The sequence below is a fragment of the Jaminaea rosea genome, assembly GCF_003144245.1.
Source record: "Jaminaea rosea strain MCA 5214 unplaced genomic scaffold BDZ90scaffold_1, whole genome shotgun sequence".
Lineage (NCBI taxonomy): Eukaryota > Fungi > Basidiomycota > Exobasidiomycetes > Microstromatales > Jaminaea > Jaminaea rosea.
Window position 1 is genome coordinate 2,886,249 of NW_020289975.1, and position 22,977 is coordinate 2,909,225.

At 58.7% G+C, this 22,977-nt stretch overlaps 9 protein-coding genes across 9 annotated transcripts; 5 read left to right on the plus strand and 4 right to left on the minus strand.

Moving 5' to 3' along the window:
* Positions 1-963: 963 nt before the first annotated feature.
* On the plus strand, positions 964-2,577 carry BDZ90DRAFT_215263 (MFS general substrate transporter; the record flags this gene model as incomplete). The annotated part of the gene is made up of 1 exon (XM_025504216.1): positions 964-2,577. A coding segment is annotated over one exon (1,614 nt), but the record flags the coding sequence as incomplete, so codon positions are not given.
* Positions 2,578-3,391: 814 nt separating this feature from the next.
* On the minus strand, positions 3,392-5,180 carry BDZ90DRAFT_258138 (FAD/NAD(P)-binding domain-containing protein; the record flags this gene model as incomplete). Its single annotated transcript, XM_025508038.1, has 2 exons — positions 3,392-4,428; positions 4,505-5,180. The coding sequence occupies 2 exons, from the start codon at positions 5,178-5,180 to the stop codon at positions 3,392-3,394; spliced, it is 1,713 nt and encodes a 570-aa protein (XP_025365713.1).
* A 269-nt stretch (positions 5,181-5,449) lies between these two features.
* Positions 5,450-8,330, minus strand: BDZ90DRAFT_277504 (hypothetical protein). The gene is made up of 4 exons (XM_025509014.1): positions 7,846-8,330; positions 7,361-7,771; positions 5,926-7,293; positions 5,450-5,833 (listed from the first exon to the last, which is right to left on the minus strand). The coding sequence occupies exons 1-4, from the start codon at positions 8,245-8,247 to the stop codon at positions 5,657-5,659; spliced, it is 2,358 nt and encodes a 785-aa protein (XP_025365714.1). The 5' UTR covers positions 8,248-8,330; the 3' UTR covers positions 5,450-5,656.
* Positions 8,331-8,468: 138 nt separating this feature from the next.
* Positions 8,469-11,983, plus strand: BDZ90DRAFT_230103 (NPR2-domain-containing protein). The gene has a single exon (XM_025505337.1). It carries the CDS (start codon positions 8,560-8,562, stop codon positions 11,950-11,952), a length of 3,393 nt encoding a protein of 1,130 aa, XP_025365715.1. The 5' UTR covers positions 8,469-8,559; the 3' UTR covers positions 11,953-11,983.
* A 203-nt stretch (positions 11,984-12,186) lies between these two features.
* On the plus strand, positions 12,187-15,285 carry BDZ90DRAFT_248757 (golgi adaptor HA1/AP1 adaptin gamma subunit). Its single transcript, XM_025507634.1, has 4 exons — positions 12,187-12,903; positions 12,976-13,122; positions 13,196-13,527; positions 13,602-15,285. Exons 1-4 carry the CDS (start codon positions 12,343-12,345, stop codon positions 15,229-15,231), a joined length of 2,670 nt encoding a protein of 889 aa, XP_025365716.1. The 5' UTR covers positions 12,187-12,342; the 3' UTR covers positions 15,232-15,285.
* Positions 15,286-15,711: 426 nt separating this feature from the next.
* On the minus strand, positions 15,712-16,253 carry BDZ90DRAFT_35080 (hypothetical protein). Its single transcript, XM_025509515.1, has one exon. The coding sequence runs from the start codon at positions 16,133-16,135 to the stop codon at positions 15,854-15,856; it is 282 nt and encodes a 93-aa protein (XP_025365717.1). The 5' UTR covers positions 16,136-16,253; the 3' UTR covers positions 15,712-15,853.
* Positions 16,254-16,318: 65 nt separating this feature from the next.
* Positions 16,319-17,103, minus strand: BDZ90DRAFT_273301 (hypothetical protein; the record flags this gene model as incomplete). The annotated part of the gene is made up of 4 exons (XM_025508795.1): positions 16,319-16,447; positions 16,556-16,732; positions 16,818-16,887; positions 16,949-17,103. The coding sequence occupies 4 exons, from the start codon at positions 17,101-17,103 to the stop codon at positions 16,319-16,321; spliced, it is 531 nt and encodes a 176-aa protein (XP_025365718.1).
* A 332-nt stretch (positions 17,104-17,435) lies between these two features.
* Positions 17,436-18,510, plus strand: BDZ90DRAFT_230105 (hypothetical protein). Its single transcript, XM_025505338.1, has 2 exons — positions 17,436-17,874; positions 17,960-18,510. The coding sequence occupies exons 1-2, from the start codon at positions 17,565-17,567 to the stop codon at positions 18,394-18,396; spliced, it is 747 nt and encodes a 248-aa protein (XP_025365719.1). The 5' UTR covers positions 17,436-17,564; the 3' UTR covers positions 18,397-18,510.
* A 114-nt stretch (positions 18,511-18,624) lies between these two features.
* On the plus strand, positions 18,625-22,906 carry BDZ90DRAFT_230106 (DNA repair protein). The gene has a single exon (XM_025505339.1). The coding sequence runs from the start codon at positions 18,750-18,752 to the stop codon at positions 22,803-22,805; it is 4,056 nt and encodes a 1,351-aa protein (XP_025365720.1). The 5' UTR covers positions 18,625-18,749; the 3' UTR covers positions 22,806-22,906.
* Positions 22,907-22,977: the final 71 nt, after the last annotated feature.

The following is a 22,977-nucleotide window of genomic DNA, read 5'->3' on the forward strand; positions in this document are numbered from 1 at the left end:
GATGCTCAACTCCCCTGACCGAAGCCGGCGACGAATCTTTGCTGCACGATCAGAGCCAGCCCTATCCGGTGCACCCTGGCTCAACGTCCGATCGAGCAGGCAGGCCACCAACCGACCAACATTCTAGCCACTTGTTCATCTTCTCCAGAAAGCAGACGCAAAGATACCTTGCTACACGGCAAGATCCTCACCTCTCGCAACGCTTCCCCTCGTCGCACCAGCATCAATATGGTCACTGCCTCAGGCGAGACGACAGCTACTACCAGCCTCGCCCAGCGGCAGCTAGAGGCAGAGCAGCTCCTTGGCCAAGCTTTTGGTGCGCCGCAGAAGGGCAATCTGGTCGCCGACTCGAGAGCCCCTACGCCGGATGCGCTGAGCACCAGCGACAGCAATGCGAACTTGAGAGCGCTCCGTCGCTCTCATAGCCATCCCTCTGTACGGCCATCAGAGTCGAAGCCAGGTGCCGAGACACCTTCAAGTCTACGGGCCAAGTCTCCCATGCGCTCGCCCCGCCCTTCCATGTCTGGCGTATTGGAATTGCCCAGCGACTCTATCGCAGCGTCACGTCGGACATCAATGGCTAACCCACGCCTATCGATCGAGCCGTCGAGTCAAGTGCCGACACTCGAAGAGGATCCGCCGCGACTCTCAACTGGAGCCTTTAGCTCTCGACCATCGACGGCCATGGCCGGCGGACGACCTTCCATGAGCAACGCTCCCTTGGCCAGGCCCTTCCGCATCGAGAAGAGCAATCATTCCAACGAGTCTTTCTCCAAAGAGAAAGGCTCTCAGCGCAACACCGGCAAGTGGACGTTTATCGAGGAGGACCCAGTTGAGCTTCCTGAGGGCCAGCAGCTTGGTCGCGTTTGGAGCGAGCCCACGGCAGGACCGATGATTCGCCACCACGAGGAGGCTCGTATTCCAACATTCGCTCGTGAACCCCCCCAAGATATGGCCGAGGCCATGACGCGAGCCATCAAGATCCTCGAAGAGAAGGGCAAAGGAGGTGTCAAGGCCAGCAAGGGTCGTGGCGGGCGCTTCTGGCTTACCTTCTTCGCCGTCTTTGTGACGGCTTTCCTTTCCGCCGTCGACCTCACCATCATCTCTCCAATCCTACCTACCATTGCCGAGGAGCTACCTCGTGGCGACACAACGGTCTCGCCTGCTTGGATCACCTCGGCCTTCCTGGCCACAGCAGCGAGCTTTCAGCCCCTTTTCGGGGGCCTTTCCGACGCCATAGGACGTCGCGAGGCTCTTATTACCGCCATCATGATTTTCCTCGTCGGCAGCATCGTCGCTTGCGTTGCTCAAGATCTGCTCACAGTCGTCGCCGGTCGTGGCGTACAAGGAATGGGCGGAGGAGGAATGCTTGTCGTGGGCGAGGTCATCATCTCTGACATGACCACGCTAGCCGAACGAGGCTACTTTTTGGGCCTTCTGTCCATTGCATTTGCCGTGGCAGCGCTGGCAGCACCCATTGCTGGAGGATGGTTTGCAACATTCGACTGGCGTGTCGCTTTCTACATCAACTTTCCCATCGGAGCGATTGCCATCCTCATGCTCCTGCCTACCAAGCTCAACAAGCCGAAGCTCTCTCTCAAGGAGAAGTTCGAGCGCATGGACCTCGTCGGCAGCCTGGTCCTCTTTGGTGCCATTGTGTCCTTGCTCATCGGCCTCACCAATGGCGGAGTGTCTGCACCATGGTCATCGGCGGAGATAGCCACGCCATTGGGACTCGGGGCTGCTGGCCTTGTTCTCTTCTTCGTCCTTGAGTTCGTCCCAAACCCTCTCTGCAGCTACCCTATCCTGCCAGCCAAGCTCTTCCGCCACCGCACGGCAGCCATCTCGTATGCGCTGACCTTCCTCCATGGCGTTATCCTCTACGGCGCGACGCAAGGTCTGGTCGTTTATTTCGAGAACCGTGGTTCCTCACCACTCAAAGCCGCAGTGAATATTCTGCCTGCCAATGCTCCTTCCACCCCAGCTGCATTCATCGCTGGAGTGATTATGGCCGTCACCGGCAAGTACAAGGGACAGATCATCGTCTCGGAGATTCTCATGACGCTGGGTATTGGCCTCTTCATCTACCTTGACCTAACCTCTTCGACCGCTGAATGGGCTATCTTCCAAGTCATTGGATCTTTTGGCCTTGGAGCTCTTTACTCCCTGACGCTGCCGCCGATCCAAGCCACTTTGCCAGCCTCGGAGCTTGCACACGCTACGGCGACCTTTGCCTTCTCGCGCTCCTTCGGTGCCGTGTGGGGAGTGTCAGCATTCCTCATCGCTTTCCAAGTGGAGAGTGGGCAGCGCCTGACCAATATTCCTGGAGCGACAGAGGCGGGCATCAACGGCAGCACGGCGATCAACTATGTGCCCATCATCTCGACGATCCCAGTGGAGCTACGTGCGCCAGTGTCTCAGGCTTTCCAAGACGCTATTCGGATCGGCTTCATCGCGCTTGTGCCTTTTGCTGGGCTCGGCCTCGTCCTATCTTTCCTCATCAAGCACGTGCCGCTGCCTGACTTCAACGACTCGCAGTACGGCGTTGAAGGACAACAGCAGCAGAGGGCGAAGCAGCTTGATGAGCCTGCTGATGTGGAAAAGGAGGCGACCGTGGCCGCTCCTGCCGAGAAGCAGGTCAAGAAAGGCAAGCTGCCATGGCCTAAGTGCGATGCGGATAAGTGGCAGGAGCAGCCTGCGATGGAGATGCAGGAAGCCGGATCAGCCTCGCTCAGAACGCCGTCCCTTGCACCCATCGCAGCGGCAGGCGCTGACTTTGGGACTATCAGGACGGGCAGCACCTCTCAACAGTCTGCCATGGGATCCTTTGGCGCACCCTCTCGCCACTCCGTATCTTTTACGGATGGGCCATTTAATGGCGTGCCTCCCATCCCCATCGTACCCGCGTCACCACCGCCGCCGGGCTGGCTCGACCGCCTGTCCCTCGACATTGACCGCATCGGTCCCAGCGCTGGTGACCCCGTGCAACGTCGTGCAGCAAAGCTGGAGAAACAGCGCCGCTCGCTCGAGCACCGGCGCTCCGTCTTGCAGAAGAAGAGCTTCGAGTTGGACAGCCAGCTTGAAACTCTGTATGACGAGGTTCGGCGAAACACAGGAGACGAGTTCGAGGAAGGACCGAGCACTCACCAGCAAGGAAGTGACAGCTACGTCGGTACATTCTCGTCTCGAGCAGGTACGCCGAGCAATCCTCTGGACCAGTCGTCATCGTCAGGCCGCTGAGCAGCTCCTGAACAATGTCGCGTGCAATCCATTTTTGTCCATCTATTTGTAAGTGTGTCAGTGTGGCGCACGTTCCGCCCTCGAGCAATACCGGTAGCAGCGAGTGTGTTCCGTAATCTATGCATCGTGCACTGTCCTCTACTCCTCCTTCTCACACTCTCAATCCTCTATAGCACTCATGTGCCTCCTCATCATCCACGCCAACATCACGCCACGTCTGCCCCTCTTCCTCCTTCAACAGCGCATGTACCCTCTTGCCCTCCCTCACCCCCGTCAACAAAGGGCCGTGCACTGAAGCAAAATGGTTTGGGTCGGTGTGCTCCCCACAGAAGCCGAGTCGTTCATCCCAGAGAGGGTTGGAGAGCTCCATCATGTCCAATGGCGTTCCGCCCGAGCCGTGGCCGCGGCGGGCGACGGGAAAGTAGGAGTACGAGCCGTACGAGTGGGGGTCCGCGGACCAGCGGGTCACATGAACATGTGCAGGTGGGGCTGGAAGGGGTGTGCTCGGATTGGCAACGCATTCGACTAGCCGATGATGGACAATGGTCGAGACGGTGGCCTCGTCTAGCTGCTCGAGGTGGTTGGCAAGGGGTGGACCAGCGAAGAATAGAAGCATGGGAGAGTTGTTGATGATTGCATAGTTTTGGGCGAAGAGAGGGTGAGAGGCTAGGCGACGACGTGACTCTGCGAGGCCATCGTTGTCATCGACGTTGCTCAAAGCTGACAGAGCAGTAGCTTGCGGATCCGCCTTGAGGTAGACCCAGTCTGCTGGCTCGCCATCGGGTCGCTTAGACGTGTCTTGCCACCACGGTGTAGGATAGATGAGGACAATTTTGTTGAGCAAGCCCATGCCGACGCGTTCGATGGCTTGGAGCCGGCGAGGAGGAAGCGGTGGTGTAAAGCGCGGAGGGGAGCGCTGCATGACGCCCAAAGGCAGACTCGAGATGAGGTATTTCGCGGAGAGGGTGACCGCAGCTGAACCGTTATTGGCGGTGACGCAAACGCCCTCACCGCTTTCATCATTGTTCTGGGCGCCATTGCCATTCATTCGCTCTACGGCTTCTATGCGGTGGCTGAGCCTGATCTCGCCTCCATGTGATTTGACTTGACTGACGTACCAGTCGATGAGTGTCGAGTAGCCCGGTTGAACGACGGCATCGTTGCCCCTGAATTCGCGCTCGAATCCCCCTGTAGTCGCAGCAAAGAAGCCATCGATCAGCGTCCTTCTCCACGTCGTCTTATGCGCTCATCGCCTCATACTCACACCATTTGACAGCTACATCGTCCAGCGCTGCACCCGTCCACCCACTGAACATTTCAGTCATAGCCAACACCTCCTTGCGCTCGCTATCATCCATTCCAGCATACAGTCCTTCCCCTGCTCTAGCCTCGCGAAGCGCCTGCATCATGCTGACGTCCTCCCCCGGCGAGTCCTGCCCCTCTTGCGCCATCTCGATGAGTCGATGAAAGACGACGAGCTCGTTGAGATACTCGACTTTCTCCGCTCTGCTGGCCTCTTCAGGAACGCCATGCGCTGCAGGAGGGAACATGCTGACGACTTCAACGTCGGGCAGATGAAGGTCAAAGGGCACCTCCTTGCTCAGCTTGGTCAGCGGATTATTGAGGACGCCATGGACGAAGCTGGCGCCGAGGTCTGCTTTGAAGATGCGTGGCTGCTGAGAATCACCAGATGATGAGCCGGCGAAAGGCACTGAGAAGTCGACGGTGTTGATGCGCCCGCCTGTCCGATCGCGACTCTCAAGAACAAGGACCTTACGTCCGCTCAGAGCGAGGTAGCGAGCCGCTGCTAGGCCTGAGATGCCTGCGCCTGCAATGATGACATCCCACTGAGGCTTGCCAGACATGGAGCCGGTGGCTGCCGTAGAGGGCTTGGAAGGGGACGTGGCGATAGCAGAAGAACCAGGTGAAGGTCGCGGCATACGGAGAGCAAGACGTTGAGGAGAAGAGGTAAAGCAGAGAAGATGAAGAAGGGAGATCGCGCTGACGAAGAAGACCTCGGGAAGCAGAAGGGGCAGTCTATCGAAAATCTATGGAGGCACGAAAAAGTCGATCAGGACGAAGCTGCTGAGGAGAACGAGCGAGGTGAGGAATGTTGCGCAAGAGGAGAGGGCGGGAAGAAAGCGGGAAGGGGCGACTTTCGATCGAAGACATCGCTCGCCACCGGCGCCGCGGACTGGAAAGGCGGTCCGTGCATTTGTCGTGGGCCCGCCATTCCCAGCTTCATCTAATCTACGGGCCCTGCTTTTCATCAAAGACAGTCCATAAGCACCTGCGCTTGTAAGCAGCTGTTCTCATCAATCAAAAGGAAAGCTATTGTATGCGGCTGTTCCTCCGCGCCGGAATTGCTGTGATCGACAAATGCATTACCCTGAGCGCTCTCCTACTTCGTCTACTGCTACGAGATGAGGGGTGGTATGTGTTGCTGGAGGAGTGGAAACCAAGGATGTGGTGCTTGATGCTTCTCGCAGAACATGCCCTCTGTGAAAGGCTGGTCTGAGGAGAATTCTTTGCCTGCTATAGGCAGTAGACGGCGCATCGTTTCCCGAATGGTGAATGCGAGACGTAGATACAGCTGTGTGGCGACCAGGAGACAATTTGTCAGCTTCTCGTCCTACTTGAATGATGAAGCACTGCTCATCGCCGATGGCCAAGCCGCCATCTCACCATTTCCGCTTCCTCTCTGCACAAAGTCCATCTGTCCCCGCGCATACTCTCAACCGTGCAGCCAATCTGCCGCGAGGCGTCCTGGAGGTGGGCCACAGCCTGCATTGCTGAAGTAGATGGGGCGGCAGCGAGCGTCTCGAGTTGATCGGAGCGAAATTGCTGCCACAAAGCATCGAGGGCAGCGAATCTGTCCCCGCGGCGTCCATCGAGGGTCAGGGTAGGTACCCCTCTCAGCCACTTGAAGCGACGTCGAAAAACGTCCCTACTGTGCTCCTCTGTATCAGTCCAGGGGGCCGTGCTGCTGCTTGCGATAGGGCCGAGAGGAGGAGTCACAAGGTACTTCCAAGCGGCGCAGCAGGCTCGTATCCAATCGTCTGCAAGAGGCCGAAGATCGCCGATCTCGGCGCCAACGGCCTCTAGCATCTCATCCACCTTTTCACGAAGCTGGCGTCGCTCGCTACCAAGATGCTCGCCCAGCCAGTAAGCCATACAACGCTCGGTCGCAGAGTAGAGCTGCAGGTCAAAGCCGGCCATTATGATCTGCTGGGCGATGTTGAGCCTTTCTATGTGCAAGATGTTGGAAAGGAAAGTAGGGCCGAGCTCGAGTTCCGCCCACGCAGGCTCGAGCAGCTCCGTTTCAGCCGCAAAGCTCGCCCACTGTGCGTACGATCGATGCAAAGACCGCTTGGCGCGCGGACGGTTGGCCATCGTCTCAAGGATCACATTGCCAACGAGACTCTCCCCCTTGTTGAGCCATTGCATGAGCCTGCCGTGCGCATGCGGGTCGGTGATCCGAGCGACGCGACTGGTCCAGAGGTCGAGGTCGATACCGGCGATACTGAGGAGTGACTGGAGGAAGAGGTCTGAGTCTTCGGCACCAGGAGGAAGAAGGCAGGATTGAAAGAGGGAGCGGTCGAATGCCGTGCTGGGTTGCTCGATGAAGAGGGCTCCGAGGGTGCAAGTGAATGTGCTGATCATATCCCAGGAATTGCGTTGCGTCGATGCGGGTCTAGAAGCATAGATTAAGCCCGCCTGCGCCCAGTGACATCGATTGCGGTGCCAGAGCTCCAGGATTTCCTCCTTGGAAGGCAAATCGATGGGCCTCGGTGGAACACCTCCTGCGTTCTGCAATCGACGGCCATATGACGGGTCAAAAGAAGCTGCGGCAACTCTTGAGGGGGCCGCTTTCAGCGAGACGGCACCGTGCAGGGCAGGGTGTTTGAGTATATCAAGCTTTTGGGTAAGCTCTTGGGTCAAATCGCGAACCATGCAAGCGAAGTCGTCCGGAGATGATCTGCCTTCCAGGTCATGCTGTTGTCCTTCAGGGGCGAGCTGCTGATTGAAGACGGTGAGGAGCATGAAGACTTTCTGTGAGCGCACGCGCCGTGGTCAGCAGACGAAACGGACGTCAATCTCTAAGCCGCCTACGTCTCACTCTACGAAAGCTCAGACGGTGAATCAGTCCATCGATGGGCTCCTTACTCTGCCCAGAAGCCGTCAAAGTTGCTCGGCAGTGCCTCAACCAAGCATCCGCTGCCTTAAGGTGATGAAGGGTCTGATTCGTCGATATATGCTCGAAGAGCGACTTGCCGCATGTATCTGTCACAGCGTCTTCTCCCTCGTGTATGTTGCCTTTGGCCAGCTCCGACCAGACGAGACCAAAGCATTTGACCGTTGCGACGAGGTAGGCTTGGAGGACGAGCTGGGCGAAGGCTGGGTGAGGCGAGTTTGGAGATGCTAGAGGTTGAGCGGTGGGATTTGTGCGGGGTGAGAGGGCTTCTATGTCATGGAAGTAGAGGCAAGTGTAGAGGGTCTGTGAAAGGGGAGCTGATTTGTGGAAGGCGGCCTAGGCGTGAGGGTATGACAAGGTGGTGAGCTCGCCAAAGCTGGACTTTGCGAATGGAAAGGCCGGCGACGTACCTCGCAGGCAGTCAAACGATCCATGATCCAAGCTACATCCTGAGCTGTCAGAGAAGAATACGGATTGAAAGTAGCCGAAGAAGAGGCTGCAGTATCGTCTCTGCGATCGGCTTCCGGGACGAGACTGGAGGGAAGAGGATGTATGCCCGAGTCCATTCTGGGATCACCGATGGAGATGCAGGCCATGGTATCAAGGAGTGTGAATGTAGGAGGGTGGACCATCTGACCGAGAGCTAACTGCGAGCACGTCTGCCAGAAGTCGCTCGTGGCATCGACGAATTGACGTCGTCTTGAGGTGTTGGAAATGCGTCCATCTCGAGGTGCTGGTGCCCGCCTTGGAGGGGGCAAAAATTCGGGCGAGTCTCCCGATGAACGCACTGAGATGGATATCTGATCCTCCATGCTACTGCCAAGTGAGCTGCTTCTGCTTACGATGAGGGACAGAGCATATCGGGCGGCGATTGATGCTGAAAGGAAGGATGATGCCTCGAATGCTTTCGCTTTTCGCCTGCGCTCTTCTTGACTTGCTTCCCCGCACGGACGTCAATGTCGACTCGAGATCACAGGGCGGCAAGACGGAACTGGAGGCGCGTGGCTCCAACTCTTCTCGCTCTCAGCTCATTACCACGTCCTGCAACAACCGCACTCGTTGAACATATTGCGCTTCGCTACGACTCACGAGGCCTCTGAGCCCTGAGTTGTTTTTGCCCCAGCATGCCCTCGTCCGAGGCGGAGGCCGCTTTTGATGATGGCTACGAATCGGCATCATCATCTGCGTCTTCATCCTCACCCTCATCCTCATCCTCGTCATCACTCGCGCCGCCCATTCTCGACGAATCCTTCCTCCCGCGCATTCTCGCCCTCTTCTTTGCCATCTTCCATCCCACGCAAGGTCCGAAAGTCGTCTATCAAGTGCCAGAGGGTAGCGTCACTGCAGATGAAGTCGGCGACGTCAAAGGCAAGGGCAAGCGTGGAGCCAACCTTTCCTCTTCACCCCGCCATGGCAACTTGGAGCAAGAGCAGCTGTTCGACTTTGATACCCTCAGCGACTACCTCATACCCAAGGCACCTCTTTGCGGTCGTCTCATTACTTGCACCACCAAAGGGCTGCCCTCATCGAAAGACCGCGTGCCACGTCATTTCAAGGTTCTCTCCTACCCAGTCCTTATCGAAGACTCAGAGAAGTACGAGCGCAACACCTTCATCTTCAACCTCGCCTTTGTATTTGATGGAAAAGCCGATGTCAAGAGCTACGAGCCTGTCGTGCGGAAATGCGCTCGCGCTCTACAAGGACTGGAACAGAGCTCGTCCTTCTTATCGTCGACGCTCAACCAGCCTCGCATGTATGGCATCGTCGAGCATCTCTATCAGGATCTCAACTCCTTCTGCGAAGTATTCGTCGACCTGCCAGAAGCACCACATACAGCGTACGAGAAGGATCAGCGCAATCTCGCCCTCGACGCCATCTCGCCTTCCTTTCGCGGCCACAGTACTGGAGCGATGGTGACATCAGCGAGCCAAAGCAGCGCGCTTCGCGCTACGAGAGCGTTGAGTACCGCCGCCGATGGTGCGATCCATGGCAGTAGAATGCCAGCCAGTCTACTCGAGAGTCGGCGCCCAAGCGCAGCAAGTGTGAGTTCGACGGGCAGTCGCAATGGCAGTCGCAATGGGTCTCCGGCCATCGCCCCTGCAACAGACGGTGCAGGCCTGCCATTCGGTATGAGCCCAATCGAGGAGAGTAGCAAGAGCGGACCCCGGCGAGGCTCTATTGCCGGTCTTCACCATCATACCATATCCCCGCTATCGCCTTTCACGTCGAGCAGCATGACGAGCCCTCCGCCAGCCCCCTTGACGGCTCTGGGAGCGCCAGCCATCGATCCACTCGCGGGTTCAGCCACATTGCCAGGCTCTCGCCGTTCTTCTGCCGCAAGCACAGAGGCGCATCGAAGACCAAGCATCAAGAGGAGCAAGACGACGTCGACTGCAGCAGTCAATGAGGCAAAGGCGAGCGCCGTCTCTGCCAGCATGCAACGAGCCTTTAGCAACGGGTCGACCGGTAGCTCCTCGAGCGAAGACGCTCTTACACGCCGGCACGCTCTTGGCGATCGTTCCTCCTACGAGGCGATAGCTGCCGACCTGAGCAGTTCACTCGCATCGTTGCGCAACGTCAAGCCACCCGCAAACACAACGATAGCAGACGGCCTGCCGTCAACAGACCCGGTCCTGTCCCTCCTCCCACAGCCCCCAAGCCGTGCCCCAGGACAACGTGAACCACCCCACGGTCTAGGGCGCACAGTGCGCGAGGCTATAAATCTCAAGCTTTTCCCAACCTACGCCAATCCGCCTCCAGTGAAAGACCACGACGTCCCCGTCTCCCTCCTCGACCTTGGCCACAAAGCTCGGTCGAGCTCCTCCAACTGGGACCTGACCATGAGCGCCGTCTACCCCTACATCAACGGCATCAACCACGTGAAGCGCATTGCACAATTGGCCGACGCGGATCTGGAGCTGACGAGACAGTGTATGGAGCATTTGCTCTACTATGGCTGCATTCTGACGGTGGACGTTTTCCAGTTTTGGAACGTGTATGCGGTCAAGCCTGCCGTCGCGAGGATGGCGGACGATCCGTCTATTCAGGCTGAGTGTGGGCCGTACGTCACGAGACCAGGACATGCTGTTCCTGCTTGGCCCACCCTCCTCGCTCTTTATACGGCGCTCCGACCAGGTATGCAGCTTGAGCGCTGGATCGAGGAGCGACAGGTTGAGGCGCTAGGCATCGACGTGCGGCGCTTTGTGACCTTTGGGGTCATCAAGGGCTTTTTGAGACGGGTGCATCGCTACCCTGTGCTCATGGGAGGGCAGGTCGTCTTGGATGAGATGCTGGCCTGGCTGCGTGAGGGAGGGTCAAGATCCCAGTCAAGGAGCAGGGAGCGGGATCCGGCAGAGCAACGCAAGCCAGCCGCAGCGCCGATGGCTTCCCCGTTGGCTTCACCTTCGGTCGATGCCTCGTCGAAAGACGACTCTCTTGGTCGGCCGGCGTACAATCGACGCCAGCCGTCGGATGGTGCGTCAATACGAACTGTCAGACAAGGTGATGAGCGAGGGGCCAAAAGCTGCGTTAAGACGCCTACGGCTGCAGCTCCACCACGTACGCCGCGATTCCCTCCTTCCTCGCGCTACACGACGGCTACTGTATCCGATGTGGCCAATATTGCCTTTGATCAGTTTGGCGAAGGCGAAGATTCTCCATCACAGCAGCATCTGGCGTCTCGTCGCGGCGGCGGTAACAGCTCTCTGCAACCGGGCAGCACCAACGATAGCGAAGGGTACGGTTCGCGTTCCTCCCTCACGCTCCGGCCCTCGATCCCCAGCTTGCAAGGCTCTCTATCTACTGCCACACCCTCTTCCTCCATTCGCCCCTCCTTTACGGGCCGCAGATCTGCCAATCGCCCTCCCATTCCAGACTCGCTTTTCCCCTCGTCATCGGGAAGCCTGGACCTCCCTCCCGACCTGCCCGCCATGCTTGATGGAACAAACAGTGAGGACGCTCTTTGTGTCCACTTCGGCCTCTCCTGGCCGCAGCTGCGGCGTATGCTCATCCGCCTAGGAAGAGCGGTAGCGAATTTCCAGCAACAAAGAGAACGCGAGCGCGAGCGTGAACGACTGCAGAGGGGAGGATCATCCTTGCAGATGAGACCTAGACGGAGGGATTCGTGGAGCAGTCGGCGGTTGAGCGGCTATGCTGCGGGCGGAGCAGGAGGAGAGAGTGACGACTGGATACCAGAGGCGCCAGCTTTCGCGAATGCGAGTGGATTCGGCGCGAGTGGGTGGGCGAGTGGGGTGAGCGGTCAACAGGGTGGGTCCAACGCGACTGGGTCATTGGCCACTTCGCTGCGCAGTAGCGGGAAGAGAGCGGTCTTTGCGGGTAGCATAGGCAAGAGTGGTACATCAGCAAGCGCAGCGGGGGCTTCGGGCTCGATGATGTCCTCGGGCTCGTTTGGACCCAAGTCGTGGAATCAGTCGCTGGATGGGCTTGAGATTGAGGACGAGGAGGAGGAGCTGGAACGTACGGGCGAGTTTGGGGCTGTTGTGATTATCAGCATTTGAAATACCATGTCAAAGAAGGAATGTTGCAGGCAGCATGCTCAGCGATGATGCAGAGCATCTTGACTTGTCGTGGATTGATGGTCGCAAAGGTGAGGATCCGCACAGGCTGGCCAGTCGATGACGGCAGGCGTTCAGTCCAAGGCCGCCCGCCAGCCGCGCGCGGGCCACCCGTCTCGACGCTCAAGTCGTCTCCACGCCTGCGCGACCAACGAGACCAACGAGCTGCTTCTTCCTTCCTCATCACCGCTTGCTTCCCCTGCAAACCGTTGCACACCGCCCGCCTGGACTCGTCGCCTCCATAACTACATCTTTCACCTTCTGCTCCTCCTTCGACCTCACCTCATTCCTGGCTGAGGGCCCTGTCCCTTCCTCCCCTCCGTCTCCCTCGCCATGACGTCCCTCTTCACCCGCTCGCAGCAGGTGGCCGCCCTCGATCCTCGTCTGGGCGGTCTCATGGCCTCCTTGGGCCTTTCCAATCTGCGAGCTCTTATCAAAGCCATCCGCGCTTGCAAGACCTACGCCGAGGAGCGAGCCCTGATCCAAAAGGAGTCGGCCGCGATCCGCACCTCCTTCAAGGACGAGGACCCGCTGCTGCGACACAATAACATTGCCAAGCTTCTCTACATCCACATGCTGGGCTATCCTGCACACTTTGGGCAGATTGAATGCCTGAAGCTGGTGGCCACACCCAGGTTCACGGATAAGAGGCTGGGCTACCTGGGCGTCATGCTGTTGCTGGACGAGAACACGGAGGTGCTCACCCTCGTTACGAACGGGCTCAAGAACGATATGAACCACTCCAACATGTACGTCGTGGGGCTCGCCCTAGCTACCTTTGGCAACATTGCATCGGAAGAGATGGCGAGGGATCTGAGCGAGGAGGTGGAGAGGCTGATGGGGTCGAGCAATACGTATATCCGACGAAAGGCAGCTATATGCGCTATGAGAATCGTGAGTAGCCGCAGCGAAGTGAATGACGGGATGTCGCCCCGCTGACATGTTGTCGACTCGCTGCTCTTTCAGGTACGCAAAGTGCCAGATCTGCTCGAAAACTTCTCGGGCAAGGCAAAGGCGCTGCTCAATGATAAGAACCACGGCGTACTGCTCTGCGCGGTCACTTTGGCTATCGAGGTGTGCAAGGATGAAGAGGCTCGTGACTCCTTCAGAGATGTGAGTGACTACTCAACGAGCCGTTGGGCTAGATCGCAGCTGCTGAGGCATAGTCTCGTCCCCTTTCCCGCAGGTCGTTCCTCTGCTGGTCCGCCACCTCAAGTCCCTTGTAACAACAGGCTACTCGCCAGAGCACGATGTCTCTGGCATCACGGACCCGTTCCTCCAGGTCAAGATTCTGCGCCTGCTCCGCGTTCTGGGCAAGGGCGATGTCGAGGCGTCGGACACGATGAACGATGTCCTCGCACAGGTGGCCACCAGCACAGAGGCGTCCAAGAACGTCGGCAACGCCATCCTGTACGAGACGGTGCTCACCATTCTGGACATTGAGGCCGAGAACGGGCTGAGAGTCATGGCGATCAACATTCTGGGCAAGTTCCTGAGCAATCGCGACAACAACATCAGGTGAGGCGCCGAGGCTGATCGCGCCAGAAGCAACGAGCAGTCAGTCTGACCTCCTTTCCCTCCTCTGCGCGCAGGTACGTCGCCCTGAACACGCTCAACAAGGTCGTGACGATGGACACGAATGCCGTCCAACGGCATCGCAACATCATCCTCGACTGTCTCCGGGACGGGGACATCTCCATCCGCCGCCGTGCCCTGGAGCTCTCGTATGCCCTCATCAATGAGGCCAACGTGCGCGTCCTGACTCGCGAGCTGCTCAGCTTCCTCGAAGTGGCCGACAACGAATTCAAGCTCGGCCTTACGACGCAGATCTCCCTAGCGGCAGAGAAGCTGGCGCCCAACAAGCGATGGCACATCGACACGATGCTGCGCGTGCTGAAGGTCGCAGGCAACTATGTGAGGGAAGAGGTATTGAGCGCCTTTTTGCGCTTAACCTGCCATACGCCTGAGCTGCAGACGTACACGGCGCAAAGGCTGTACTCTCTGCTACATGCCGATTTCAGTCAGGAGTCACTTACCCTCGCGGCGGTGTGGGCCATCGGAGAGTTTGGAGAGCTGCTCACCCAGCCTGGTGGGGGAAGCATGGAGGACGAGGAGCTGGTGCGCGACCTGACCCCGCGTCAGGTCGTGGACTTGATCTCATCCCTGCTCGACTCGCCCTACGCCAACTCAAACATAAGGCAGTGGGTTCTCACATCCCTGTCCAAGCTAGCGGTGCGCTTCTCGTCGCAGGATCGCAGTCAAGCGGAGCGTATCCAGCAGATCTTGGGGAGGTACGAGACCTCCGTCGACTTGGAGCTGCAGCAGCGCAGTGTGGAGTATGACGCGCTATTGAGCAGACGAGACATCAGAGAAGGAGTTCTGGAGGCAATGCCGCCCCCCGAGATCAAGACGACAATGGTGGGGACCGTCAGTGAGAAGAGGAGCGTAGGGAGCACGAGAAGGGACAAGGATGCGCTGCTTGACCTCATGGGTAGTGATGATATGGGAGGGGCGTCGGCACCTGCGCAGGCAGCAGCATCGAGCAGCAACAACACGCACGACTTGCTCGCCGACATCTTTGGTGGTGGAGGAGACGGCGGTGCCAGCAGCTCTACAGCGCCGGCAGCAGCTGCCACACAACCCAAGTCATCGGTCAACGATATACTCGACCTCTTCGGCAGCAGCTCGTCGATCTCAACACCTGCAGCCAGTGCGCCACCTGCATCGAGCAATATGAATGGAGGGCGCAATGGGGGAGGCGGTGCAGACTCGTTGGCGGGTCTTGACATCTTCGGCGGTGGCTCTTCCTCAGCGACAGCAGCATCGCCCTCAGCCCCAGCCGCTTCTCCCTCACCTTCATCATCCGCTCGGGCCTACACCGCCTTCAGCGGCTCCGGTCTCACCCTCACCCTCACACCACGCATCGCCCAACCCACTCGCCCTGACCTGGTCTCAATCCTCGCCACTTTCACCTCAACCCTGGACGTCTCCAATCTCTCCTTGCAAGCCGCGGTCCCCAAGTCACAAAAGCTACAGATGCTTGCTGCGAGCAGTACAGAGGTCAAGCCAGGCCCGGCAGGGGAGGCAACACAGCAGATGAGGGTCATGCTGCCTAATGGAGGTAGTGGAGGTGTGGCAGGCGTGAGGCTGAGGATGCGCATTGGCTTCAAGGCGGCAGGGAAGGAGGTGCAGGAGCAGGTCGACTTCGCGGGGTTTCAGTAGACGGGCAGAAAAGCCAGATTGGGTAGAAGTGTGGATAATCACTGAGCAGGCGACGACGACGTGGACTAATGAAGATGACGATTACATCGGAGGGGAACATGAAGAGTGATCACAACTGGCGTCGCTGGCCGACAATTAGCAGCTCAGGTAGAGGTCTGCGTCCTGCTGCACGGTAAAGATGGTTCCCAATCCCCTCAAGATGTCCTCGGGCTCACTAGACCAGTGGCCCTACAGCGTCCGATTCACGTCAGCGTCAGCTCATCCTTGACCCACACCACCTCGCGCGCACTCACGATGATCCCCGTATTGTTCAGCTCCAGTCCACTCGCTTGACGTAGGCCCACTCGAGGGATATGCCACGTCACGCCGCTGTGCTTCACGTTTGTGGCCCATCGCCCGCAGTACCCATCCGCTCGGCCGCTCGAGCCGTACGTGGAGAGCTGCGCGACCAGGTATCGTGGAGTAGAAGCTGACTTCACGATGCCGTAGCCTACGGACAACGGAAGCGGGAGCGGTCAGTGGTGAGAACATCGACGGCTGCCTAACAAACTCATGCACCGGTCAAGACGATATTCTTCGACGTTCTTTGGCGGCGTGAGGGAACAGCACAAGGATCTGAGCTTCAGCAGTCGAGCGTATCCCGGCCCTGCGGCGCATCATGCTGGACACACAGAATGCAAGTGTACCCAGACCTCTTGATACAGCGTCGATATAGAGCCAGATCAGCCGCGACCGACCTTGGGTCAGGCCCCTTCGTGGGCCCCTTCGTAGCTGTATCACCTTCGATCCAGCGTACCGTACTCGTCCCATCTGGCTGACGGGTGAGCTTGACGCCTGCCTCGGCAGTGCAGAGGAGGGACGCGAGAAGGAGTGTCAAGAGTGTCACGGTGAGGGCGAAGTGCATCGTCGATGGACTAGAGATGGGTCGTTCTGAAGGAAAAAAGTGGCTCTGTGTGGGAAGCCTGCGTTCCGGAGTACACCCTTCTGTTCGCTGACGGCTTTCAATGGGCCAGAGGGCACACACATTGTCTGGTGGAACCTGGCTATGGTTGCAGTGAGGTAAGGCGCATCATACGATTGACAGCAATCAAATCAGGGTCGACGGCGAGACTGGTTTCGAGACGCTGCTCATGAGCAAGAGCGTAGGAGGCGAAATGTCTTCCATGACCGCAAGCTCATCACTCCTCAAACCCATCTCAGCACTGGATATGCAAGTCTACCCCCGGCGTGTTCGAAACAATGGTCCCTCGGCCGGTCATCTGTGGGCTCCGGTTGATTAGCTCTCGTCTCTCCCGTCTATCTCTCTGGTCGTGCTCGCACTCACCACCTTCCCAGCATTATCTCCAAAGTAAGCCTTGAGAAGTAGATTTCCCTCTTTCCCCCCCGAGGCGCTCGCCAGTTGCGGAACATTGGCTGGCGGAGTGACGCTCGTATAGGCCCAGTCGATGGTGTCCGTTCGTGTGCTATTGGGACAACTTCCGAACGCCTGACCCATGACTATCTGGGAGGAGAGAAGGACGATGTAGTTGTCGACTGAAGGAAAGAGAGCGGGGTTAACGATGTCGAGGGGGGGATCAGATCGAAACAAGCGCCTCGCTGTCCGTCTGCTGCGTATCGATGATTCCAGATGAGCGAATCGAGATGTAGCTTGGAGCACTAAAAAGGTAATAGACGAGATGAGTAGCCAGCTTGTCGGACACGGCATACTGCCACATACAAGATGCATCGTCTGCCTGGCTGAGAGCAGACGGAAGGGCTGAAGCCTCGAGGTGCTGGCCCGGAAGTCGTAGCGATGTTCAGGCCACCTGCAATCGAGGCTGCGAACACGGTCTGGCTGAGGAGGAGCGCGAAGGTCAAAAGCACGCAGATCATGGTGGCATGCTTTGTGATGCGAGGGTAGGTAGGTGAGAGGGGGGGGAGAGAAATTCAACCGTGAGCCTGAGAGAGGTCATCATGGTCTTCAGCCACTGAGGCGACCCGGCCATTTTTAGCGGGCCGACGGCGTTTCCTCGGCGGCTAGATAGTAAGCTGCCTCACGGCCGGTAGGTGGCTTTGAGATGGCAGACCATTCTTTCTATCTTTCCCAAGGAAGACCGCCAGCCACTGCGTTCAGGATATTGAGCCTCGTTGTTGACAAGGAGAATGCAGCTGCGGCACTCGTAAAGTGGTAGGAAGAGCGAGAAGACGAGGTAAAGAATGGCTGAACGGCGCCAAGTTGTGGAGCGACGCTCGAGCCACCCCGATTTTGGCTCAGGGCACCTGACCGGCCCATTGACCCTTGTCTTCCATCAGCACCACCACCACCATCATTGCCCGGCATACGTTCCATCGACATGTCGCCCCTCCTCCTCACGACACTGCTGTTCATTCTATTGGTCTCGTCAGTGACCTCAACGCGATGGCAGCAACACCAGCAGCCACTTGGCGAGCTTGCTGCCCAGCGTGTGGACCTGACTCTAGGCGTCATGTCCCGCTGTCCTGATGCCGTCTTCACTGAGACGGCGCTTGACAGCGTCATTGAAAGGGTCAATGACAAGGTGCGACTGCGCTTTGAGTACATCGGAAACTTCACGGACAGTAGCCAGCATGACGTGGGTGTGACCGAGGTCGGTGGCGTGGTATGCAAGCATGGCGATCAGGAGTGTGAGTAGCAGTGGAGCGGGTACAGCGATATGCTCGTCACCCTATTCTGACATAACAACCGTACGCCTCCTGCCTTTTCACCTAGGCCACGGCAACATCCATCAACTGTGCGTGCAACACGCCCTTCGCCCCTCCCGAGCAGGCAAAGACTACGACCTCTCCCCTTCGGCCGCACAGCGCAAGGTTTGGGACTTTGTTCAATGCCAGAACTACGATGGACTTGCTCAGATCGGTACCGACGCCCTGGCCAAGCAATGCCTCGGACTCGTCAAGGGCCCCAAATGGGAGGGCGAGGATGGAATCGGCGCCTGTGCTAATGGTGACGAGGGAAGGGCATTATTGCGCGATAGCGTGCAAGTGAGCAAGAAGCGGGGTATCATCAAGAGTGCGACGATTCAATTGGAGGGAAAGACGATATGTGTCAGAGATGGAGGCGAGTGGAAGGAATGCCCCGGTGGTCATGAAACGAGGGACTTTGTGAGGCAGATTGAGGAGGCTTGGAGGAGGAAGAATGGCCAGTGACCGCTGGATAGCAATGACGAAGACGACGACCCGGACGCAGACGACGACACGAATCGCTCACATCTTGTATCTTATTTTTCTCCATCCACTCGCATCGATGCCTCTTGATCACCCTGCCTCGAGATGCTGTGGCGTCGCCGTCGTAGTCGCAGGCGCTCATGCCTCCACGCCACTTTACGCGCCTATGATGCAGGCCGCCGTCCGTGTTTGGATCAGCTCCATCCGTCCGTCCTCACCACGCCATCCACCACCACCACCACCACGGTCTACTCTCTCTCCTTGCGACCTCCTCTCAATTTTTGCCCCTCGCTGCTGTACACCATGCTCCATCCAACCCTCATTCACCCACAGCAATGAAGACAAGGGCTCGTCCCGACTCATCTCCCCCAGCAGCGTCGTTCAGCCAAAAATCGGGAACCTCGTCCTTCGGCGGCGAGGATGCCGGCTTCCTCGAGGCGCTCGCCGCCATACCGCTGACGCAGAGCGATGGTAGCCAAAAGGCAGAATCTGCTGACGCTTCGTCTCCTCGTCGAAAGAGGTTACGCTTCGCATCGCCACCCTCGCCATCATCCTCATCGCCGCCCATTGATGCTTCCCCGTCTGCCTCGCCCGAAAAGGCTGCGCAACCTGACTATATGCAGTCAACGACGTACGATGCGCTGCGGTTTGGGGATTTCAGCACTTACATGCGCAACAAACGAGCCAAACTCAAAGTGCAAGAGGCTCAGCTCAAAGAGCAGGAAGACGCCTTGCGCGCAGCGGCGGCCAAGTACCGGGATGGCAGCGACAACGCCCACCAATCATCTCCCCCACCCCCGCCCATCTTCAAAGGCTGCACGATCTACATCACAGGTCATACCGAGCCGCCGTACCAAGAGCTGCGCCGGCTCATTGTACTGCATGGCGGCAACTTCATGGCGTATCTCGATCAGAAGAAGCCAGTCACGCACATCGTTGCTTCAAACTTGACTCCAAAGAAGCGGGAGGAGTTCCGAGAGTACAAGGTCGTCAGGCCGGAGTGGGTCATGGAGAGTATACGAGCCGGGAGAAAGCTGGCTTGGCACAACTTCCGAGTTGAGGCAGACGCAGGTGGGGCGATTGGCAGCGAAAGACTGCCCGTTGGGGTCGCCGCCAACGAGGGGAGACAAGATGGCTTCCTTGCTGCGCCGGCCTCGATCTCAGCGCCGAAGCAATCCGGCTACCTCGCTGGGGCTACGCCATGGGGTAGGGCTGTAGCGCAGAAGAAGTTGACTGGCTTTACAGTCGCAGAGAACAAGAAGGCAGCGCCAGCCCCAGCCCCAGCTCGCCCGCCATCGCCACCTCGCCAGCCGACGCCCCCACGCTCGCCTTCACCCTCCCGCGAGCCATCGTCTCCTCCTCCTCGGATCTCTCCCAGTCGACCGGCCACACCCGATACCTCGTCGCCCATCACGGCCTCTCAGGAGGAATGGCTATCCACCCTCGAGACCCCTCCTCGTCCCAAGCCGGAAACGCCTCGCAAAGACTTCGAAGCCCTGGTTGGTACCGACCCAGTCTCCAAGTCTGCTGCCCTCGCGCATCCTTACGCCAGCCGTTCAGCCAACACTACCGCAGCCCGCCTCATGGCATCCCCCTCATGGCGGGAGCGCAACACCGCAACGAGCGAATCCTTCCTCTCGGGCTACTTTGCCAAGTCGCGTCTACACTACCTCAGCACATGGAAGGGTGAGCTCAAAGACCTCGTCAGTCAGGCGCTCAAGGACGCCGGTAGGGAGGACGACCATCTGCAGCCTCTTCCAAAGGGAGCCTCCCGTGTCATCATGCACATCGACTTTGATTCCTTCTTTGTCAGCGTGGGGCTGCGACACCGGCCAGACCTCAAAGACAAGCCTGTGGTCGTGTGTCATAGCGGGTCGCACGAGGGAACCTCGAGCACCTCGGAAATTGCCTCGTGCAATTACGTTGCACGCTCGTTTGGCGTGCACAATGGCTGGTCGCTAGGGAGGGCACGCCAGCTCTGCCCACATGTCCAGCCGATACCGTACGATTTTGAAGGATACAAAGACGTGTCGATTCAGTTCTACTCGCTGCTATTGGCGTACGCAGATGCAATCGAGGCAGTCTCTGTCGACGAAGCGCTCGTCGACGTTTCGCGTCTTCTGCAGTCCATGCGAAGCGGCGGTGCCACTCTCGAGGACGATGATGAACGCAAAGTGCTGCTCAATGCCTATCGCGGCCATGTCAGCAGCCAGGGCGAACGCTGGACTGAGGAGAAGCAGCTGGCCGAAGCACTCCGCGATGAGATTCGACGCCGAACAGGCTGCGAAGCCAGCATTGGCATTGGAGCCAATACGCTGCAGGCCCGTCTGGCCACTCGGCACGCTAAGCCCGGCGGATCGTACCACCTCGAGCCTGCGGCGCTAGACGACTTCCTCTCCAACCTGGATATCGACGACCTACAAGGCGTGGGATACTCGACGCGACACCGTTTCCAAGCCCTCTTTGGCACGGCTAACATAGCAGAGCTAAAGCGGGCCGCCAGTGTGTCTCAATTCATGAGCGAGCTCGGTCCCAAGCTGGGAAGACAAGTCTGGGACAAGATGCATGGCATCGATCGCGCCGAGCTCGAAGGGACCAAGCAGCGACAAAGTGTGGGTGCGGCCGTCAACTATGCCATCCGCTTCAAGAGTCAAGAAGAGGCGGAGCGCTTCGTTCGCAACCTGTCAGAGGAGGTGGCGAACCGTCTCGCGGGCTACAAGCTGAAGGGCAAGCAGGCAAACGTCACCATCATGGTACGTGACCCTGCTGCCCCAGTGGAGGCTCCCAAGTTCCTCGGCCACGGGGTATGCGATGTGCACAATCGTAGCTGCGCATTGACGGGGCCTGGCGGCGGAGCCACAAACGAGCAAGAGCTCATATTCAAGGCTGCGTGGAAGCTGATCAAGGGGCTGAACGCTGATCCGAGAGAATTGAGGGGGATCGGGATCAGCTGTACCAAATTGGAGCCGACGGAGCCTGGCGTGATCAAGGCGAAGCCGGGGCAGAGGTTGCTCAACTTTGCCAGCGCGCCGGTGACTCCGTCCAAGTTGCCGAGGAGGGTCGACGTGGACGAGGATGACGAAAGTAATGAGGAAGAAGAGCACTCTGCCCTGACGCCAGGTCCATCTGCGCTGCGCTCTCAAAGGCAGCCAAGTCCACCAACCTCACCGACGAAGCCTCCCTTGGAACCGGCGATGCCGATGCCTTCGCTCGTCGACAGCCCAGCACGTCCAGTCGAAGCGCCACCGCAGCTGCCCCTCCCCACTCGCTCCCAGTCGTTGGAGCCTACGCCGCGCCCGCCATTGCCACCGCCTCCGACCCGGGCACCTGCGCCACGGCAGGTAGCTCTCAACTTACACCGCCTACCTACGCCCTTCGATCGAGCAGCGGCGACGAGACGTGGGGTAGGGCCAGGCAAGAACGCCCCCCCTGCTGGCCCTGCGCTCCCTCTGCCCACAATGTCGCAGCTGGATCCGTCCGTCCTCGGCGAGCTTCCCCCTTCCATCCGAGATGAGGTGCTTCGTGAAAGCCGCAGGATGGCCACGACTCGATCAGCAGCTGCAGCTGCAGCCACGGGCATGAGTCGCTCCCTTTCGGCCTCCCCATCTAAGCGTCAGCTTGCAGCGATGAAAGGCGGCACAGGCACCTCACCTTCGAGCCAGCGCCTTCTTCAATTCCCAGCAATTGCTCGCAATCCACCAGCCCCGCTGCGCCTTGAAAAGGACAAGCCCGCATCCTCGACTCACTCAGATCCGTCAACCATCAGCGCCTCGCAATTGCTCGCTCTTGGCATCGACGCAGGTGTGTTCGCCGCCCTTCCCTCCAGTGTGCAGCGCGAGACGCTGCTGGCGCACAGTCGTGAGGCGAGGGGTAAAGATGCACGCTCGGTCGCTGGGAAGAGGCATCAAGAGATGAGTCTTGCCGACGAGCGTCGCCTTGATGCGGAGAAGGCGCGGGGGGCTCTAGATGTAGACGATGAGAGGACGTATCTCACTGCGATGCCCGTCGCAGGGCGAGAGGAGGCTAAAGCTACCGAGGAAGGCGAACAAGCTCTGCCTTCCATCTTGCGCCGCTGGTCGTTCGAGGACGTTCATTCCCTCCTCACTTCGTGGGTGCAACGCTACGCGACCAGAGCACCTAGACCGAATGATGTGAATAGATTCACGCGCTTCCTCGTTGGCAGCATAAGTGCCGATGGTATACCCGGTAGTCGCATGTGCGATTTGGAAAAGGTGCAAAGCCTGCTACGAGGTTGGGAAGAGACGGTCGACACCGAGGTGGACAAGACCGTGGAGGCTGCCGTGCAAGGGTGGAAGGAGGCGTTGCACGGCGTCAGGACGGAGGTGAATGCTGCGACACGGGCGCGCTTCGGTGGCCGGCTAAAGCTGTGAAGCGCGGATGAATGGCTCTCTCTGTATTTTTTGTCCTTTACTTCCCGCTTTTGTGTAGAGATGCTCGAAATGCTCGAAATGCTCGATGCTCGATTGAGTGCTACCAGGAGCCTGCCAGAGCGTTGCGTGACCCGGCGGCTCCCACGTTCGGCCTGCCCGCCCGCTCAGGCCG

Coding starts and splice junctions, on each gene's coding strand:
- BDZ90DRAFT_277504 (XM_025509014.1), bottom strand. CDS start 8,247: ATGGAGGATCAGATATCCATCTCAGTGCGTTCATCGGGAGACTCGCCC. Junction 7,772..7,845: donor ATCGTTTGACTGCCTGCGAG/GTACGTCGCCGG, acceptor CCTCACGCCTAG/GCCGCCTTCCACAAATCAGC. Junction 7,294..7,360: donor ACCGTCTGAGCTTTCGTAGA/GTGAGACGTAGG, acceptor GTGCGCTCACAG/AAAGTCTTCATGCTCCTCAC.
- BDZ90DRAFT_230103 (XM_025505337.1), top strand. CDS start 8,560: ATGCCCTCGTCCGAGGCGGAGGCCGCTTTTGATGATGGCTACGAATCG.
- BDZ90DRAFT_248757 (XM_025507634.1), top strand. CDS start 12,343: ATGACGTCCCTCTTCACCCGCTCGCAGCAGGTGGCCGCCCTCGATCCT. Junction 12,904..12,975: donor CTATATGCGCTATGAGAATC/GTGAGTAGCCGC, acceptor CTGCTCTTTCAG/GTACGCAAAGTGCCAGATCT. Junction 13,528..13,601: donor AATCGCGACAACAACATCAG/GTGAGGCGCCGA, acceptor CTCTGCGCGCAG/GTACGTCGCCCTGAACACGC.
- BDZ90DRAFT_35080 (XM_025509515.1), bottom strand. CDS start 16,135: ATGCACTTCGCCCTCACCGTGACACTCTTGACACTCCTTCTCGCGTCC.
- BDZ90DRAFT_230105 (XM_025505338.1), top strand. CDS start 17,565: ATGTCGCCCCTCCTCCTCACGACACTGCTGTTCATTCTATTGGTCTCG. Junction 17,875..17,959: donor CAAGCATGGCGATCAGGAGT/GTGAGTAGCAGT, acceptor CTTTTCACCTAG/GCCACGGCAACATCCATCAA.
- BDZ90DRAFT_230106 (XM_025505339.1), top strand. CDS start 18,750: ATGAAGACAAGGGCTCGTCCCGACTCATCTCCCCCAGCAGCGTCGTTC.